This window comes from Haliotis rubra, unplaced genomic scaffold (genome assembly GCF_003918875.1).
Source record: "Haliotis rubra isolate DU_JTF1 unplaced genomic scaffold, ASM391887v1 Scf1453, whole genome shotgun sequence".
Lineage (NCBI taxonomy): Eukaryota > Metazoa > Mollusca > Gastropoda > Lepetellida > Haliotidae > Haliotis > Haliotis rubra.
Window position 1 is genome coordinate 2,596 of NW_025765396.1, and position 21,490 is coordinate 24,085.

General features: G+C 42.1%; 1 protein-coding gene across 1 annotated transcript; it reads left to right on the top strand.

Annotated features, from left to right (window-relative positions):
- Positions 1-1,556: 1,556 nt before the first annotated feature.
- LOC124269537 (disintegrin and metalloproteinase domain-containing protein 10-like) lies at positions 1,557-15,833 on the top strand (the record flags this gene model as incomplete). Its single annotated transcript, XM_046704568.1, has 11 exons — positions 1,557-2,069; positions 2,532-2,791; positions 5,008-5,136; positions 6,359-6,533; positions 7,223-7,379; positions 8,031-8,135; positions 9,150-9,231; positions 9,621-9,745; positions 11,651-11,753; positions 14,902-15,033; positions 15,580-15,833. Coding segments are annotated over 11 exons (1,925 nt in total), but the record flags the coding sequence as incomplete, so codon positions are not given.
- Between the last annotated feature and the right edge of the window lie 5,657 nt (positions 15,834-21,490).

Genomic DNA, 21,490 nt, shown 5'->3' on the forward strand with positions numbered 1-21,490 from the left:
AAATGCCCGGGCAGAGGGACGTTATTAAGATACTGACTGACTGACTGAGTTTGGTTTTACGCCGCTTTCAGCAATATTCCAGAAACATCACGGCGGGAAACACCAGAAATGGGCTTCACACATTGTACCCTTGTGGGGATTCGAACCCGGGTCTTCAGCGTGACGAGCCAACGCTTTAACCACTGGGCTACCCCACCGCCCCCTTTATTTAGATAATTGCCCGAGGAAGCGAGATTGTATCAGATTTGAGGGATATTACGAGAAAAAGTGTCCCCTAAGAACAATAGAGGGACGTCACTGTCGGTTTATAATGTTTGGTTAGTATTTAAGAAATACAGTTCGCTCTACCACCATGTATAGTGCAATAAAACACACTTTCGCCCTGAACTATTATAGTTAAAGTACGGGGCGCTTTAACCGTCCTAAAACATAAACGTAATGTTTCACCAGTGATGTTAGCTGCGTGAAGCAACTGCAAACCAAGAAACGGGATGCAACGGGTAGTTTACTGTAGGAGGCCGTACGAAGCGATGACTACTGACATGCATCGTGACGTCACACATTGTGACGTAATGTAAAAATGGTTCGATTACTAGAGGGCACACTAGAATGGCGCAGTGACGGGATAACGCCATTCAGTTGTTACGTCATCAAAAAACTATACCTTTATTGTCTGATAATGTACTTTTTTTCGATTGTTCTAACCGCTAGGCATCTTAGAATAAGTGATAAAACTATTATGACTCTCCATTTTTCATATATTGGCCCATATCGTCCCTCGACCCATATCTGACCTCGGGCTGACGGCCTCAGTCAGATAAGGGTGTCTCGGGATGAAACGGGGCAAGATATGGAAAAGGGAGGTCATAATCTCTACTCATGGACCTTTTTAACCAGCCCAATTAAATTTGCACAGTAACTTATCAGTGTGGATTCATTTTTAGATACTGGAGGTTAATTTTCTTCATAATAATTTATTATGAGTACTTTGGTGACGACAACGTGTACAGATATGTGGATGTGTAAAGGTCCAAGAAAACATGTTCAAAATCGTCATTTTTAACATGTTGGAGGGTATTGAAATTTAAAATAAATCAGTAATTTGTTGAAAAGGTGAACATACTCCATGATACGGTAATCTTGTTACCAAGGCTTTTGTGAATGTTGATTGTATTTGGATGTGTATGGAAAATTTGCATTTGATTAGCAATTTCGGGAAATAATGTGTAAATATTTTTAAACACAGCTGATAAATGGTTGTATAAGAGGGAATTTATAACAAAATATGATTAAGGGTAGAAAAAAAGAATGGTTTGGCGAATAGGGCGGGATAAAGATTTCACCAAATCGTATATATATACTCATGCCAATAATGGTTGTCACCTTTCAATTTTTTTAATTGGAGAGGGAAGTGTTGGGTTGGGGGTGGGGGAAATTATATGGATTATATTTTGGAACTGCCGGGAGAAATCAAGTATGGACAGATATCACTTTGCCGATATGTCAGACCGAACTTGATTTTCTTTATTATTAATTCTGCTCTTTATTTTTTACAGTTGGATATGGTTCCAGGCCAACCGTTAATGGAATCATTACAACGACGGGGCATTTTCAGGGAACGATTGACACCGGTGATGAGTTCTATGTTGTTGAGAAAGCCAAAAAATATTTTGAAGAACCTCAGGAATTCCATTCCGTTGTGTATAGGAAGTCGGATGTGAAGTTTGACATAGACAGTGCCTTCTGTGGAGCCGAGAAACACAGTCAACGATTGCTTACAATTCAGAAAAGTGCGACGAAGAATTCCGACGAAGATATTGGGCAGGACGATGACACAGGAACATACGATTGGTCGAAAGATAACGATACGCATTCTGATTGGTCAGAAAAATACCTCCATTATGATCATACAAGACGAAAGCGGGCTATTGTTCCTACCAAAACCACGTGCGAACTGTACATGCAGGCCGATCACGTCATATTTCAACAACACGGAAGTGACGTAGACAGCATCATTGAAGAACTCTCGCAGAGTGTACAAACAGTTAATGCCATATATGGAGCCATCGGTAGGTCATTTCAACCTATTCCTGAAGATCAGTGCGTGTTTTGTTGTACAATATTTGTCATTATTATCCGTCCCCCTCTTTATAAAGTAATACAGTGATTACATTTCGTATTAGCAAATTGGAAAATAATATATACTTGTGAAGATCCAGGTTGGAATTGGTCTTCAGCATCCCATGCTTGTCGTACCCGTGAAGATCCGGGTTAGAATTGATCTTCTGTAACCCATACTTGTCGTAAGATGCGACTAACAGGATCGGGTGGTCAGGCTCACTGACTTGGTTGACACATGTCATCGTATCCCAATTGCGTAGATAGATGCTCACGATGTTGATCACTGGATTGTCTGGTCCAGAATCGATTATTTTTTGTCATATTTTGGTTGTGTCGAACCTTGTATAACTCGAAGAAATTACGGAGGTCATTTTAACTCCGACACAACGATGTTTTACTGATCTGTTTAGATTTCGATGGCGACGGCAACGCCGACAACATCAACTTCATCATCAAGAAGATCAAGGTGCACACGAACACCAGCGACCCGACGTACAGACTGAACGGAAACTACGGAGTGGAGAAGTTCCTGGAGCTCCACTCCGAGGAGAACTACGACAGCTTCTGTCTGTCGTACATGTTCACCCACAGGGACTTCAGCGGCGGGGTGCTGGGGCTGGCGTGGACGGCAGGGGAGGGGAGCAGTCGGGAGGCGTGTGTGAAATATACGGTAAAATAAGCTTGAACATTCTTTGCATGCTTCCGTTTTACTCTCTAAATATCGTTCGGACTGGATGTTCTCAAAATCAAGTTTTCTTCCCCAATTTCACAAATGTATGCGTATGTCATGAAAAGCTGTTACGATGTGAGCATTTAACATCTTCACTCATACATAAATGTCGTTTTCTGACTGGCTGAGCTTACAAGCGAGTAACATTTTCTATGTTACCCACAGGAAACGCCGAACTATTGTAATTCGTTTGGTACTTCATGTTAGTAGTGTTTGGGCTGTTGTCTAACTCTGGTACTCCTTATTTTGATCCAATACCCGTGCTTCAAACAGTTCGAAATTAACAAACTATGTTGTTCATTGGTCCCTCAGGTCCCATGGGTTGATGTACCTCTACGTTCAGGCTCAGGGAACATAAACAAACATAGAGGGTACATCATCCATGTCCCCACGTGACAAGTGAACAACTTATGATATTTACCTTTCATGAAAAATAATACAATATACAATACCGCAAAAGAGTTTTCCAAAATTCGATTTTACCAAAAGGCAATGAAAATTATTTGACTGAAAACAGTCGCCAAAACACTGCAAAGGTCAGGTCCAACAGGTAGCTGTGATATCAGCATCAAGTACTACACCACATAATAACTATGAGTTGTTTGTTGCTGTAAAGAGATGATGCTAAACGACCTTTCGTGTAATACCATTTTTATTAAACGAGTTAATAATTTGGTATCAAACGAGAGAAAGCGAGTTTGATATATCTTACGCCAGTTTAATGAAAATGATATTTCACGGAAGCGAGTTTATTATTACTCTCCAACATAAATTGATAGAAACTGCCTACAGTGTGATGCCTCTCAACTTTTCGCGAGTCAAGGAAGGTCTAATACCATTGTGACAGAGGCATTAGCATTGTGACGTCATAACTGTAAAACATTATGACGTCATACGTCTAGCGGTATTACACTATAATTTGTATGCTTCTCTCGAGGGTAATACGGTCTGATGTACGCCTCTTTGTAGCAGTGTCACCCGACTGCAACAAAGAGGTACATCAGACCGTATTACCGACCGAAGCTTGCATACAACATGTTATCTTACCGCCATGTTAAATGTACAAAACATCATTTTATTTTATGTAAGGAGATCGCTACCGACTATATGACATGCAAACAAAATGGCGTCTGCCTCTCGACTGGATTTTTAACATCAGTGAACATATTCTGACAAGCATAAAACTGCTATAAAAAAATTTAATTATGTTTAAGCTGAGTGTGCAAACCACTCAATGTATAAAATAGCTTAAATAAAGCAGTGAAAGTCGGGAAAATATATCTGTACAAAGTGAACACAAAAAAAGCTGATCGACCGGTTTTCGAACTCCGGGCACGGCATGTGTCATATTATGACGTCATACGATTGTTAGCTCTTCAGCTTCTCTGCAGAGAGCTTGGCGGTTACCGTGGCAGCGGGTAATATTTTTTCCAGTTGTCACCCTCCGAGGAAATAGAGAAACAATGGTTGCTAGGCAAAAGTGATATGTGCACATGTGCACATGTGCACATATGCTATATATGACACTGCTTATGTTTCACCATATGGATAATAACTTGGTTTACATCACACTTGTTCTGAATATCTTCATGAGATGAGGTGGGTTATTTGAAACAGGTTTTATGTAACCAAACTAGGTTATTCAACGATAGTGACGTCATAATACGGAACTTTCTGTTGCAAACTCGATATTTTGAATTAACGTTACAACTCCATTCAAACAGTTTTTTACCAAAATGTTAGTTTTGTGGATAATTAAAATTCAATTTCGTTGTCCTGGAGATTAGTTTTATTTTTCAAGTGAATATTGTTAATCGCTTATTTTCATCTATAAGGTAGTCGTGACAGAGTTATCTCTCTTTCGTTTCATTTGAAAATATTTAGTTGGAATATTTTCCACATTCAGAGTTTTGTCACCTCTATGTAGATTGTCTCTTGCTCGGCAGTTCAGAAGGAAATGACAACATTTGCAAATAAATAGATTCATGGATCCCTAAATATGTGCATGTAAAAACATTCCATTTGAAGAAAACACAAAAGATTAAGCTGTTTTTTTTCAAGTGTAGCCTGAAATTATGGTAAAAAATGAAGATATTGTAACATTATGATCTCATTATATCTTCCTTTCATCTAACTCCTACAGTGTATATTTCCAGACGTTTGCTCAGGGTAGTCTCAGCCTGAACACCGGCATAGTGACGACACTCAACTACGGCAAGACAGTGTCCACGTTGGTCTCTCAACTGACCTTCGCCCACGAGATCGGCCACAACTTTGGTTCACCGGTAGTTATCCTATGTTTGTATCAGCTATCAGGACCCAGTTTCTGGGGATGTGTCCTAACCCCGAATCGAAATATAGGTCCCAGAGCTCCAGATAAGCTTTAGGCCATGTGGGTATGATACCCATATTTTTTTAAACTAAGAGGGTATTTCTAATTTCAAGTGGGTATCTATACTTTTAGATACCCACCATCTTTTTAAAATCCGGGTATTCATTTCAAATAAGTATAAAAGGTGCGACATTTTTCATTCAATAATAAATAAGACAACCCCAACCCCCACCCCACCCTCCAACAATGCTAAATTATAGCTAATAGCTGATCTGAAATCATTATTTTTATAAACCACAAGGTGGACGTGTGAGGGTGTGTCGACGTATCGCAGTTGCATAGATCCATCTTCATCGTGTCAATCACTGGATTGTTTGGTCCAGACTCGATTATGAATGACCCTAGTTTGAATTTCCATCATTCTGAAACAGACCCCAGTTAGAATTTACATCATTCTGAAACAGACCCTAGTTTGAATTTCCATCATTCTGAAACAGACCCCAGTTAGAATTTACATCATTCTGAAACAGACCTTAGTTTGAATTTACATCATTTTGAAACAGACCCTAAATAGCATTTACATCATTCTAAAGCAGACCCCAGTTAGAGTTTACATCATTCTGAAACAGAATTTTCATCATTCTGAAACAGAATTTTCATCATTCTGAAACAGACCCTACTTTGAATTTCCATCATTCTGAAACAGACCCTAGTTTGAATTTACATAATTCTGAAACAGACCCCAGTTAGAATTTACATCATTCTGAAACAGACCCTAGTTTGAATTTACATCATTCTGAAACAGACCCCAGTTAGAATTTTCCTCATTCTGAAACAGACCTTAGTTTGAATTTCCATCATTCTGAAACAGACCCCAGTTAGAATTTACATCATTCTGAAACAGACCCTAGTTTGAATTTCCATCATTCTGAAACAGACACGAGTAAGAGACGCTACTGTGAAATTCCGGGGAGGTGAGGTAGCCTGGTGGTTTAACCGTTCGCCCGTCACGCCGAAGACCCGGGTTCGATTCCCGACATGGGTTTCTGGTGCCCCCCGCCGTGATATTGCTGGAATATTGCTAAAAGCGCCGTAAAACTAAACACACTCACTCACTGGAATGAATTTCCATACCTCGGAGCACTTGAAAAGCATATTCTTCCTTGTCATTTCAGCACGACACTGAAGGAACTGCGTGCGCACCCGGCGGTACATCCGGGAACTACATCATGTATGCCAGAGCAACATCCGGGCTGCAAGCAAACAATGACGAATTCTCAACTTGTAGCATTGCTAGCATGGCGCCAATATTGGAATCAAAGGCTAGATCAGCATCCGGTTGTTTTGTTGGTGAGATAGATCATTTACACCCATTGTTTTATGACAGTGGGTGACGTAATAAGGAGATAGGTAGGGGCTCAGTCTTCATCCAGAGAATCACACTGGAAAGGGGCTGTCTAAAATAAAGGTTCACATTAAACACGACAACCAATGTGTTCTATCTGCAGCAGCAACTTAGTAGAACGCAGCGTTCAGTCAGTATGTTGGGCGATGAAGTAGCCTGATGGTTAAAGCGTACGCTCGTCACCCCAACGAACCGGGTTCGATTCCCCCACATGGGTACAATGGGTGAAGTCCATTTCTGGTGTCCCTGCCTTGATATTGCTGGAATATTGCTAAAAGCGGCGTAAAACAAAATTCACTCATTCATGTGTCATCATCATCAGACAGCAAGGGGGCGGTGGGGTAGCTTAATGGTTAAAGCGTTGGCTCGTTATGCCGAAGACCCGGGTTCGAATCCCCACTTGGGCACAATGTGTGAAGCCCATTTGTGGTGTCCCCCGCCGTGATGTTGCTGGAATATTGCTAAAAGCGGCGTAAAACCAAACTCAGTCAGTCAGTCAGACAGCAAGATATGTTTGTTTGTTGTTTAAAGCCATACACAGCAATGTTTCAGTGGATTCAGATGATTCCCAGAAAGGAGGAACTGTCCAGATTAAAGCTTTACATGGATACTGACCCTGCTGTGTATCTTCCAGAGCCGATGGGGTCTATCTGTGGCAACAAGGTTGTGGAGGAGGGTGAGGAGTGCGACTGTGGATGGGAGGAGGACTGTACTGAAGGATGCTGCAACCCCCAGACATCAGCTGCAGGAGCACCTACACCCTGCACCAAGACAGCCGCGTCAGTCTGCAGGTCAGACCCCAGATCTGACCGCTATATCCACCCACCTCAGATCCTTACAACACCTTCCTCAACTACCAGCACACACGCCCATCTCGGCCACATCCAACTGCCGAGGGCGGTGGGGTAGCCCAGTGGTTAAAGCGTTGGCTCGTCACGCCGAAGACCCGGGTTCGAATTCCCACATGGGTACAATGTGTGAAGTCCATTTCTTGTGTCCCCCCGCCGTGATGTTGCTGGAATATTGCTAAAGCAGCTTAAAACGAAACTCTCAGCCCAACTATCGAGCAAACACCTCACTTTTCACTCACAACGCTCTACCTGCACCACACACGTTTATTTGTTGTTTGCGCCGCCCTCAGCAATAGTCCAGCTATATGGTGGCTGTCTGTAAATAAAGAAGTGTGGACCAAACAATCCAGTGATCAACAACATGAGCATCGATCTACGCAATTGGGAACCGATGACACGTGTCAACCCAGTCAGCGAGCCTGACCACCCGCTCCCGTTAGTTGCCTCTTACGACAAGCATGGGTTGCTGAAGACCAATTCTAACCCGGATCTTCACGTGTGCACCACTCACGTATCCGAAATAGAATTTTGACAAAGTACATAACACTCTTTGTTTTTATTTCTCAGACCTGATATTTTGTATGTTTACAGCCCCAGCTCAGGCCCGTGTTGTGACTCCAGCTGCCAATACGTCACTACCGCCGCCAACCACGTCTGCCGTCCCACGACCTCCTGTCTGGCAGAAGCGTCCTGCGAATATCCTTCCGTACAAACGACATTGGCAATATTTCAGCAGTATATGTATATAAATGGCCGCTTTAGCTGTACCATTCATTACGGTTCTGCGACGTTCATCTGACCACGTAATTATAGTTGGCATTTAATGTCACCAAAACGAATTTCATGTGGAAATTAACGCATTCCTCCACACGCTCGAGACATCTCACCTCACCTCACCTCACCTCACCTCACCTCACCTCACCTCACCTCACCTCACCTCACCTAAGATGGGGAGAGGTGGAATGGGGTTTAACATCGTACTTAAGAATATTTTGCTCATATGACGACGTGCGTGCGTGTGTATGTGTGGCTGCTTGTACTAGCCCAGACTTAAGCTGGTTTTATTGTGCTAGCTCACTGAGATACCATGCCGCAGTTTAGCATGAATAGTGAGTGAATGAGTGTATATAGTTTTACTCCGCACTCAGCAATAATCCAGCTATATATGGAGACGGTCTGTAAATAATTCAGTCTGGACCAGACAATCCAGTGAGCAACAGCATGATCATCAATTTGCCCAATAGGGAACCCCGTTAGTCCCCGTTAGTCGGCGCGCCTCTTACGACAAGCATGGGTTACTGAAGGTCAGTGTTCTAACCCGGACCTTCACGGGACTTAATCATTAATACCCAACTCAGACACATTATACTGACTCCAAGCCGACCAGTCCATGTACCCATTAATGCCGAGCGCCAGGCAGATAACAACAAATACCATATTTTAACGTCTTTTGGTATGACGCAGCGAGGGATCGAACCTGCGATCTTCCTCGCTCCGGGCGGAGGCAATTTGAAGTCTGTATTGAGTGAGTGAGTGAATTTTACGCCACTTTTAGCTGGGGACACCAGAAATGGGCTTCACACATTGTACCCATGTGGGGAATCGAACCCGGGTCTTTAGTGAGTATGTATGTAGGCACACAAGCAACATTAAGAAATATTGGTAAATCTTAATACACATTTGTTTCCACAATGTCCTTCACTCGTCTACTGGGGCTTCAGCCAACTGTCCGACGTCAACGTGGGTGCCAAACAAGACACCTTGCGGAGACAACCAAGTGTGTGTGAACGGTGTAAGTATGCCATTCAACAATTGATAGGGAAATACTATTCTAGCAATTCGCCATGTCAGTATCAACTTAAACGCTATTTCTGATAACATGACGAAATCCGATAACATAAAGCTGATTGAATTTTTTTTGTACATTTTTCGATGACGTATTCTCAATACGTATTCAATAACGAATTTTTGCGTATTGATAACCACCCGGTCAAACAGAGAAGCTTTGTCCTCCTGCCTGTTAGCAAATAAGGTTTATCAAACAATCGATGGCACGAAAATGTGTTTTCAAGAAATGTATTGTTACGATAAAGCTGTAACAGCCCGATCAAACAGAAAGTTTGTCCACATGCTAATGAATAAATACGTTTGATCTGACAATTATTTTTCACAATTGTTCAGACTTGTTCTGGGTCGGTGTGTCTGGCGTTCGACTACCCGCCATGTCAATGTACACCGGCTACAGCAGGCAACTGGAAGGATGAACTGCTGTGTCAGATCTGCTGTGAGGTCGGCGGACATTGCAAGTAAGTGCGTGCGTGCGTGCGTGAGTGCGTGCGTGGTGAGTGAGTGAGTGAGTGAGTGAGTTTAGCACCACTACTTGTATCCTTTATATAGTATTCTCAGAAATTATTGAGATAGGTGTTTCCACAAATAAGTAATACATGTGTATAAACTATAGGAGTTTTACTTAAATGAATATGTTGAGATATTCTCTTACAGTCTAAGTGTCTTTTCAGTACTTTGTCAGACCTCCTTGCCCTGCAATACACGACTGAATGAGGCTTGGTACACTACCGATCAAAGTTTGTAGGAAATCGTGCGACGGCGTATCCAAATTTTCGACCACTTCTTTCTTCATATCCTCAATATTTCCAAGTCATATTTTGTTTATTCTGTCCTTCGTTAGATTGTCTGGTCCAGACTCGATTATCTACAGACCGCCGCCATATAGCTGTAATATTGCTGAGTGCGGCGTAAAACTAAACTCACTCACTGTCCTTCATTAGTCCCATCACAGTAGCCCGCAGTCTGTGTTGGGTCATTATCATGCTAGAATAACCAATTACCTTCATACAGTGTTCGGGCCGCTGGAAGGAGGTGATCATTTAAGATGTCAACATATCATTCCTTCGTCAAATTTCCAGTGGAAGTACACAAAGGCGTCACTCCACGTGATGATAGTCCACCCTACATATAAAATTTCGGGCTATGTTTTGGGCGTTGGTAGATAGGTCTCACGGTATCCTTTGCCCAAATTTTCACACAGTTCGGAAAAAGCCAGACAAAACTTTCATCAGAAATAAAAAACATTATCCCAGTCCTAATTTTCGTGAGCCGTGAGTTTAAACGTTTTCGTTTTGTGCATCTTTCACCAACGGCGAGGGAATTCCGCGTTGTTTCACCCAGTTAAGTCTATGTAATTCTTGTGTAAGTGTTTCATTACATACCGGAGGACTTCCTCTATTAATCATCTCATTTCTGATATTCTCAAGGCTTTTCAATTTTCCCCTACTCACAATCTGACCAAGTCGCCGGCGATCCGTAGTACTGAATGTCCTTGGTCTCCCTGTCTCAATCCCAACCCCTGTCTGAATATTCTTCACATTTCTGTATACTCTAGACAGAGAAATGTCATGCCTACCAGCTAACTCTTTTGTATTAATCACACCCCCATCAAATTAACTACAACAAGCTTTCTTTTCCCTTCTGCTGTCGAATCTGCCATATTAACAAAGGAAGCCGTCTGCTACACCAGGGGAAATAACTCTTGATGAAGTAAGGTTTATTCTTAAACCTACAACAGTTGCCTCCCATTTTGAGTGCCTCACTACATAATGTTACACCTATTTTAAAATTCTATTTTCAGTATTAGGAAATAAAGATTTTATCAATAATTTCTGGGAAAACTGTATGAACAAGAGATAGGTGTGGTAAGGTTTAACGTCAGTTCGAACAATATTTCAGTTCTATCACTGTGTCTCAGCTAAAACAAATAAGCATCTTAGATTTACCGTCAGTTTGTGAAACATTTCACCATCACCGCATGTCAGCGTAAGTGAGTGAGTGAGTTTACTTGTACGCCGCTTTTAGCAATATTCCATCAATATCACGGCGGGGACACCAGAAATTGGTTGCACACTTTGTACCCATGTGGGGAATCGAACCCGGCGAGTGGACACTTTAACCACTAAACTACCCCACCGCAAGGGTAAGGATCAACATCAGGCTCATTTCATTTTTTGCGATGACACAAAGATACATTTTCAATAACGACTTATTTCGATAAGTCCTGTACCGGTCCAATCAAACAAGGAATGTTTCCTGAATGAACTTTCTGAAAAATATCTTCGACAAAACAGGCAATCAAAAGCAGAATTTAAAATATTTAAAATCCAATAAACAAATCACCCGAATTCATTCCTTTGCAGACCTTCGTATGAAATCAGTGGCGTCCCAAACGGCACCTCCGTTCCCGGCAGCCCTTGCAATGACTTCCAGGGGTACTGTGACGTGTTTTACAGGTGCAGAGAGGTAGGTGAGGTGAGGTGGGGTGAGGTGAGGTGAAATTGGGTTTAACGTCGTGCTTGAGAATATTTCGCTCATATGACGACGTGCATGCGTGTGTATGTGTATGTGCGGATGCTTGTACTAGCCCAGACTGAAGCTGGTTTTAAAGTGCTAGCCCACTGAGATACCATGCGGTGGGGTAGCCGTGTTTTTTAAAGCGTTCGCTCGTCACGTCGAAGACCCGGTTAGATTACCTTCATGGGTACAGTGTGTGAAGCCCTGGGTCAGATGATCCGGTGACTGTCAGCGTGAGTAACGATGCACAACGTCTGGGTTCGATGACCCGACGTTAATCAAATCACCGATTCTGATCACCCATTGTAACTGTAATAGACGATGAGTCTGTTATTCTAACCCGGAAATACAACCGTTTAAATCGTGACTGTACTTCTTCATATTGTGTATATATTTGGTTTAAACCGTGAGACGACATGAAACGACTTCATTTTCGACCTTATAAGTTGTTCACTGGTCTCGAGGGGGACGTGTGTTGATGTACCCTCGATGTTTGTTTATGTTCCCTGGGCTCAGGGAACCCATCACATCGAGGGTACATCAACCTGAGGCCCTGAGGGCCCAGTGAACAACGTATTTATCTTACCGAACACTTAAATGGAAATTTTGAATTGTTTGAAGCACGGGTACAAATCTTTTTGTAGCCATCGCTAAATTTTGCTGACAAGAAAAACAGATTTAGAGTTATCTCCCTTCCATCGATTTGCATTCGCAAAACTTCGGTAATTTCTGTACATCATTACGTGATTCAATGTAATTCGAGATGAAGAATTACTACCACGAAGTACCAAATGAGTTGCCATTGACACCGGGGTACATTGAAAATAATAGAAGAGCGCTCAGCCAATCAGAAAGCGACATTTATGTGTGAGGTAAGATAATAGTGAATATCACTTGTCCAAGGACGATTGATAATTGGATCAACCGAAAGTGAAGTCAATACCTGTTTTGTCATATGGCAAAAAGCTACAATAGTGTGATAAAACTACTACAGTCTGCTTACGTCTGTCAACCGTCTCCAGGGGCGGTGGGGTAGCCCATTGGTTATAGCGTTCGCTCGTCACGCAGAAGACCCGGGTTCGATCCCCACATGGATACAATGTGTGAAGCCCATTTCTGGTGTCCCCCGCCGTGATGTTGCTGGAATATTGCTAAAAGCGGCGTAAAACCAAACTCATTCACTCACTCAACCGTCTTGTCTCGTCTGTCATTGATTGGCAAGGGAAGCAACTCGAAATCAGTATCGTCACAGGAACGTAGCGATGGCTATCATGTGCAACAGACATGTTAGACCAGGAGTATATGTTATGAGTTTACCATTCTATTTATAGCTACGTGGGGTCTGCGTATTGCAACAGGGCCCATAAGTAGGTCACGGCACTCTGCGGGGCATTGCGTTGTCCGGTGATAAAAAAAGTTCATTCCTTTTCAAATGGTCTCATGTCTGTCAGTTGGCACTATGTCCGGTACTAAGCTGGTTCCCGGCTCCCGCCAACTTGCATTATTCTAGACGGGACCTAGCTTACTCCCGGTACCAGATTTCCGGTAACAAGAGTATATTAAAGAACCAGTTCTGGTTCCAAATTGCGCAACCGTCAAATATAACGTTACTAGACCGGACCAAGTGCACGTTGTTTGTCACCGGTCTCGCGAAGTGCCGTGACCTACTTACGGGCTCTATATTAACCTCATGTGAGGTCACCATAACGTTGTGTCAAGTCGTACGAGTGACAGTTCAACCAACGAAATGAAGGTAAACATATTTGTCATAAAATAAATGTTAAAGTCGGGGACGAGGCATTCGGCTACCTTAAGAGAGTCATATTATTTTGATGACATATGTGTAGGGTAAGGGGTGGTGACTGTAGCACGTATCTTGATGATACGGTATTCCCTCTAATACGGACCGCCTCCGTGGTGTAGTGGTAAGAGCGTCCGCCCGGAGAGCGGAAGGTCGCGGGTTCGATCCCCGACCGCGTCATACCAAAAGACGTTAAAATATGGTACTTGATGGTGCTTGCCTCGCGCTCGGCATTAATGGCTCGGATTTAGCATAATGTGTCTGAGTGCTTCACTGCGGTATGGTATCTCAGTGGGTTAGCACTATAAAACCAGCTTAAGTCTGGGCTAGTACAAGCAGCCACACATACACATACACAAGCATGCACGTCGTCATATGAGCGTAATTTTCATATGAGCGAAACATTTTCTATGTACCCCGCTGGGTATGTCGAACTCATTTGGTATTTCGTAATAGTAATTCTTTCTTTATAACATTGAATCGCGTATGATGTACGGAAATTACCGATGTTTTGCGAATGCAAGTCGTTGAAGGGGATAACTCTAAATTTGCTTTTTCTTTGTCGTCTTGTACTCCATGCTATGATACGATAACCGTGCTTCAAACAGTTCAAACTTACCAATGAGGTGTTTGGTAAGATAAATATGTTATTCACTGGTCCTCGGGTTTATAGATGATGCACTCGATGTTTTTATCGTTCCCCACGCCCTTCAGGCTCAGGGAACGTAAACAAACAATGAGGGTACATCAGCCCATGTCCCTCTCGAGACCAGTAAACAACTTATCATATAGAATATATATGATATATGTTACTTTAACGAGTGTAGGGTGTGGTGTATTGACAGAAAAACACATGATGATGTTATAAATGACAACATGTTATTGACGACAAAACACATATAATCAATGATGATATCTGTTATTAGAGGCATACGTTATTCACGGGGATGCTGTTTGCTATTAACAATGATGAATTATGTTATAAACTATGCTATATGTTATTAAGGATGATGCAAGGATGATATATGTTATAAACTGTCATATATGTTATATAACGGTGCTGCTATATGTTTTTAACAATGATGTATGTTATATACATGTTATTGCCTTTGATGATAAGTTATTAACTATGCTAAGGGTATGGGGTGCGGTGTATTGGCAGGATAACTAACTTCGATGATCATGTTATATACGGTGATAAATGAATAATAATAATAATAATAATCATTGACAATGATATATGTGTTATTATCGGGATCAGACAGCGTCATACTGACAGGCTAACGTACATTCCAGGTGGACCCGACTGGAACGTTCAGTACTATAAAGAAGCTACTGTCTCCAGAGAATCTTCAGAGCGTGAAGGAATGGCTCATCGCCCACTGGTATGTCCCGGTGCTTGCTGGGCTAGGATTCATAGTGCTCATGGTACGCTCGCACACGCACACGCACACGTACACACACAAGAACATGCATACTCGCACTTAGATTTACTTATGAGAAATGAGGTGCAACCAGTAATGCTTCTTAAATGGAACCCGTATGTTGTTCTTCAGTAACCCAGGCTTGTCGTAAGAGGCGACTAACGGGATCGGGTGTCCAGGCTCGCTGACTTCGTTGACACATGTCGTATCCCAGTTGTGTAGATCGATGCTCATGCTGTTGATCACTGGAGTGTCTGGTCCAGACTCGATTATTTACAGATCGCCGCCATATAGCTGGAATATTGCTGAGTGTGGCGTTAAACAAACACACAAACATATCTTGTTGTCTGATTATGACACATGAGTGAGTGATTATGGTTTTCCGCCGCTTTTAGCAATATGCTAGCAATATAACGGAGGAGGACACCATAAATGGGCTTCACACAATGTGTCCACCCGAGGAATCGAACCCGGGCCTTCAACCATAAGGCTACCCCACCGCCCCGACATTATGAAAACCGTTACTGATGTTTGTCTATTTCTATTCCAGGTAATATTTGTGAAGGTGTGTGGCAAGAAGGTACCTAGTGACAAGGAACTCTATGAGAGAAGGCAGCGTCGCTATGGCAACAACGCCACTGAACTCAGTCCAAGACATGCAAGAAATACCGTTGCACCAACTGGTTACATGTGATCGTTTTGGATCGTCAAGATGTTTCGACACACACCCTCTCTCCCCATCTCTCTCTCTCTCTTTCACACACTCACTCTCTTTCACACACACACTCTCTCTCTCTCTCTCTCTCTCTCTCTCTCTTTCACACACTCACTCTCTTTCACACATACACTCTCTCTCTCTCTCTCTCTCTCTCTCTCTCTCAACAAAACACACTTCCAGCAAACAACTTTGTAAAACAGCACACCCTTACTTTTGCATCAGTACTATTCAGGAGATATATAGGGACGGTGGGGTAGACTAGTGGTTAAAGTGTTCGCTCGTTACGCCGAAGACCCGTGTTCGATTCCCCACATGGGTACATTGTGTGAAGCCCATGTCTGGTGTCCCCCCGTTGAAATATTGCTGGAACAAAAGCCACGTAAAACGAAACTTACTCACTCACTCAGGAGGATGACTCACCATAATGAATACGCCTTTAATTTTTGGGCACCCGATAATGGTCGTTTGGTCGAAGTATGGATGCTTAAAAAATATTTGCCGATGAATTCATCATCATTATGACCTTAACTTTATACCCGTGACATATTGTGTAGGTTGATACTCATGATGTTGATCACTGGATTGTCTGGCCGTATAGCTGGAATATTGTGCGGCGTTAAACAACAAACCAACCAACATTCCAAAAATCTCCTTACATCAGTCCCTTTTGTGTTTGTAAATAATGCAAACTGTTCTCATTGATAATTATCTCCGCTTTCGATACCAGATGGCACTCGTGAAGATCCGGGTTAGAATTGATCTTCATTGGTAAGAGGCGCTTGACGGGATCGGGTGGTCAGGCTCGCTGGCTTAGTTGACACATGTCATCGGTTGCCAGTTGCGCAGATCGATGCTCATGTTGTTGATCACTGGATTGTCTGGTCCAGACTCGATTATTTCCAGACCGCCGCCATATAGCTGGAATATTGCCGAGTGCAGCTTAAAATTCAACTCACTCACTCCCAATTGCGCAGATCGATTATCATGCTATTGATCACTGGATTGCCTGGTTGATCACTAGATTGTCTGTCTCGAATATTTACAGACCGCCGCCATATAGCTGGAATATTGCTGAGTGCGGGGTAAAACTAAACTCACTCACTCACTCCCCACCTGGCCCCGGCATCCAACTCTAATAGAGTTGCGTCCCTTAGGCGAGCTGTAGACTTTTGATCGTGGGTGTTCGAATCTCTGAATTGGTCTGACTATTCTTCAAGGTGTATCAGCGTCATTTCAGTGCTGTTTAGTTTCGAGTATTGGTGAACGTCTAATACCTTCATAACGTCAGGCTTCCATCTCGTAGGAATCTGACAAGCCTATGTAACTGAAATTATGTTGGACTGACTGACTGAGTTTGGTTTTACGCCGCTGTTAGCAATATTCCAGTAACATCACGGTTGGGGACACCAGAAATGGGCTTCACACACTGTACCCATGTGGGGACTCGAACCCGGTCTTCGGCGTGACAAGCCAACGCTTTAACCACTAGGCTACCCCACCGCCCCGAAATTATGTTGGAAGCCCTTTGAACGACCTGGGTCTCTTGCTATGATTGTGTTTCTGACAGGAATGTTTCAGTATAAAATATGATATATTTTTATTTTTTGGTTTTGATCATATAATTATAGGATGATTTCCACATGGAATGATATATTTTACGGAATCATTTGGGGCCATTCGGGGATTTTTGTTGTTGTTGTTTGTTGGTTTTTTGGGGGGTTGTTTTTTGGTGTTTTTTTGTTTGTTTTTTGGGGGGGGGGTTTATTAAGTTGAAATTTAATGGTAACGATCTTACCTTGAAATTTCACGAATCTAAAAAACAAACAAACAAAAACTCGAATGGCCTGAAAGGCTTCTGTCCTATTTGCATGTAAGAGTTTGTATAAAATGTTGAGAGTGATCATCTGTAGAAGTTGAGGAGCAAAAGAAACTATACATTTCAGTGTGATTTATAGTTGTATATATCTTAAGTTAGCGATGTCACATATCCCCAAAATGGACTGGGCTGGCCTGGTCAGCACTGGAGACATCCTCTGTTTGGTTTTATGTTTAGAGATGTAATTGAATTCATAAGAAAACATTCGCATTATGCAGAAGTTCTAATAAGAATTTCTTCTCTTTGAAATTTAATAAATACTGCAAGTTAGGGAATATGGTGTCCTGAAATGAGTCTTACTCAGCACTGGAACCATCCTCTGCTTGGTTTTATGTTTAAAGGTGTATTTTGATTTAAAATATTAAAATTCAAAGACAAAACAATGTTTACACGATTTCCGACAAAAATTTCAGACATCTTCGCGGGTGGGTAGGTCGGGGGAAAACCCAAAACAAAACTAAAACCTGAATTAGGACAAAATTATCTGAATGATATTCTTGATTTTCATTTATTGTAATTCTTATTATAATTTCTCGCGTTCTTTGGACTTCTTTAAGGGGCTGATTAGAAGATAACCATTTTATATGACGAGGCGGTACATTTTAGGTTTGAATCGGCGGTGTTGGAATGAACAAAAACAGATTTTTGCGGGGGAGGTCGTCAATAAAATTAGAAGGGTCGGGCGGTCGATGAGAAAAAACAACAGAAAAATACAAATGCTCCCCATATAGTCAGAATTGTACGGACGACTTTTAGCAGGTATGACTTTATTTTAAGGTATTGGATATATTTCTGTTATCAAAATTAAATGTCAAAATGAAAAAATGAAGGCTTTAATTTGAAACTGGTACACATCGCTCCATTCCTTAAAGGTAACGGAGCGAGCAGACAATTGAATGACGTCACAAATGTAATTTAATTAGGCAAACCCGAGCCAGCCCCAGGGGGTTACAGGCCTAGGATTAACCGAAATAACAGGTCCACTGGACATAATCATGTTTTACGACAGTTGTTCCAAGTTTCTGTATCGGCAAACGACAAATTCAGTATACTTTCTTTTGCTCCTCAGTATATTATACACGTGCCTTGAGGCCACCCTCCGTTACACCCAGTACAGGAGTGGAGTCATGGAATTAAGTATGAACTTAAATGTTGAAATGTTTATACTATTTTAGTTTACTTCTTGTTTACGTTTAGGATCAGAGCCTATACTCATTTATCAGTATTCTGATTATTTGTTTAAATCCATATTCGTTGTAACATATACTTACTTGTGTGCATTATATATTTTTTATTACAATCTGACTTACGTTTGTTCATTCATCAAGTGTGTTTTTTCGAAGACGAGTTAAGACACCATTTGTCTGCAACTGTTCTTTACATGTTTATCAATACGTTTCAACCTGAAGTCACAGTTTATTACATTTTTATCCATACGTTTTAAAATGAAATCACAGTTTATTACATGTTTATCAATACGTTTCAAACTGAAGTCCCAGTTCATTACATGTTTATTAATACGTATCAACCCGAGATCTCAATTTATTACATGTTTATCAATACGTTTCAACCTGAAGTCCCAATTTATGTTTATCAATACGTTTCAAAATAAAATCGGAGTTTAGTACATGTTTATCAATATGTTTCAACCTGAATTTACAGTTTATTACATATTTATCAATACGCTTTAAAATGAAATCACAGTTTATTACATGTTTATCAATACGTTTCAAACTGAAGTCCCAGTTCATTACGTGTTTATTAATACGTATCAACCCGAGGTCTCAGTTTATTACATGTTTATCAACACGTTTTAACCTGAAGTCCCAATTTATGTTTATCAATACGTTTCGAAATAAAATCACAGTTTATTACATGTTTATCAATATGTTTCAACCTGAAATCACAGTTTATTACATATTTATTAATACGTTTCAACCCGAAGTCCCAGTTTATTACATGGATTGCAGTTCATTCCGATTCTGGTATTCCGATACGTATTGCGATATAGTTGGTGGTTCAGTGTTTGACAGTGAGTGACATTGATTGTACACGCAGAGCTTGTTTTCTACAGACTAAACCCCACACAACTTCCTCAATCATTTTTATTACCCTATATACCGGTTCTGAGAACAAAACAGTGCAATACGTATCGTTTGATAAACCGGTATACCGGTTATGCCGTGCAGTCTTACTAAACGCTAAAAGACACTTCACACTTGGTGAAATGAATTACATGGAAAATGGGAATCACAAGGTAGTTAATATAGGGGAATACCATGGACAAGTCTAATCTCACTCACCCGCCACTTTAATAGTGGTGAACAATGCAACACGCTCTTTTGTGAAAACGTGTGTGGGGTCTCGTGAAAGTTTCATTGTGCATTGCCACGATCACGTGAGCAGATTTTGCTGCTAATTAGAAACCCCAGGTTAACAACACGGGAACGCGCAACTGGCATGCTCCAGGCTAGCTAGTTCGGTATGGCTGAAGCACCTGAGTAAGTTTAGTTTTACGCCGCACTCAGCACTATTCCAGCTATATGGCGGTAGTCTGTAAATAATCGAGTCCGGACCAGACAATCCAGTGATCAACAGCATGGGCATCGATCTGCGCAATTGGGATACGATGACATGTGTCAACCAAGTCAGCGTGCCTTACCACCTGATCCCGTTAGTCGCTTCTTAAAAGCTTGGGTTACAGAAGATCAATTCTAATGCCACCCTGACTCTTGCACGAATTTTGCCCCCGGACTGCCGCGCAATTCGTCGTGGCAATGTGTGTACAGTTGATGGTGCTCATGAAAGCGTGAAGCGTAGTTTGCGCACTGTTCGCGTCCTGTTTACTCATAAGTTACGCTCTTGGCACGCAATGCGTGACCGAAAATGATGCGCGTTGTCACGCACTGGCACGCTATCACACGACTTATTTCCGGCAAGGTCAAGTATTGATGGCGCCTTGTTTACGTCTAGTGTTCGGCATTGTACGCACGACGCGCAGTTCCAGCATGGGCATGCATTGCCACAACCAGTGAAGCAGTCGTGGTATCATTTGGTCCCGCTTGACGCCACGCTATATAAATAGCAGGCACGACACCCAGCTTCATGCATTGCTGTGGACCTACAAGATGTTGAACACCAGAGAACAAGCTCTTATTGCAGAAAAGGTGTCTATATCTCGCAGGTGCAGCACTATTACTTCTTGATGACCAGCAAATGCAGCAAGAGCAGGCCAAAGTAGATGACGTAACCCCAACTAGAAAAAGGAAAGCAAGGACAGTGTGGGTGAGGGATGGCTGACTAGAAGAGTTCACTTCGGACATTACGATCAGTTATTGACAGAACTCCATCCAAGAGGCTGCGGAAATTACCCCTGACGTGTTCCAAGACATGGTGGAGAAGTTAACCCCTCATCTTGAGAAGAAGACCACATTCACGAGAGAACCGCTAGAGGTGGGACTCAAGCTGACTCAAGCTCTTTGTTTCTTAGCCACTGGTATAGTACAGTTTCTGAGTTGAATCTACTACAATCGGCAAGTTCTTACCAGAGAACAAAAGTTTGCAAAGCCATCATTGAGGTTTACAAGGACGAAGTACTCACGTGCCCCCAATTGAAGAGGAGTGGAAGGAGGTTGCTGAAGGTGTTAGTTCCTGATGGAACTACCACAGCTGTCTTGAGGCTGTCGGATGCAAGCACGTTGCTGTGAAGAAGCCAATCAAAGCTTGATCATTCTATTACAATAATAAGGTCTTCCACAGCATTGTGCTCATGGACCATGCAGATGCCGGATACAAGTTCCTGTATGTTGGGGCAGAGGGTGGTGCTCCAGATAGAGGAACGTGGAAGAACTGTTCTTTGCATGAAGC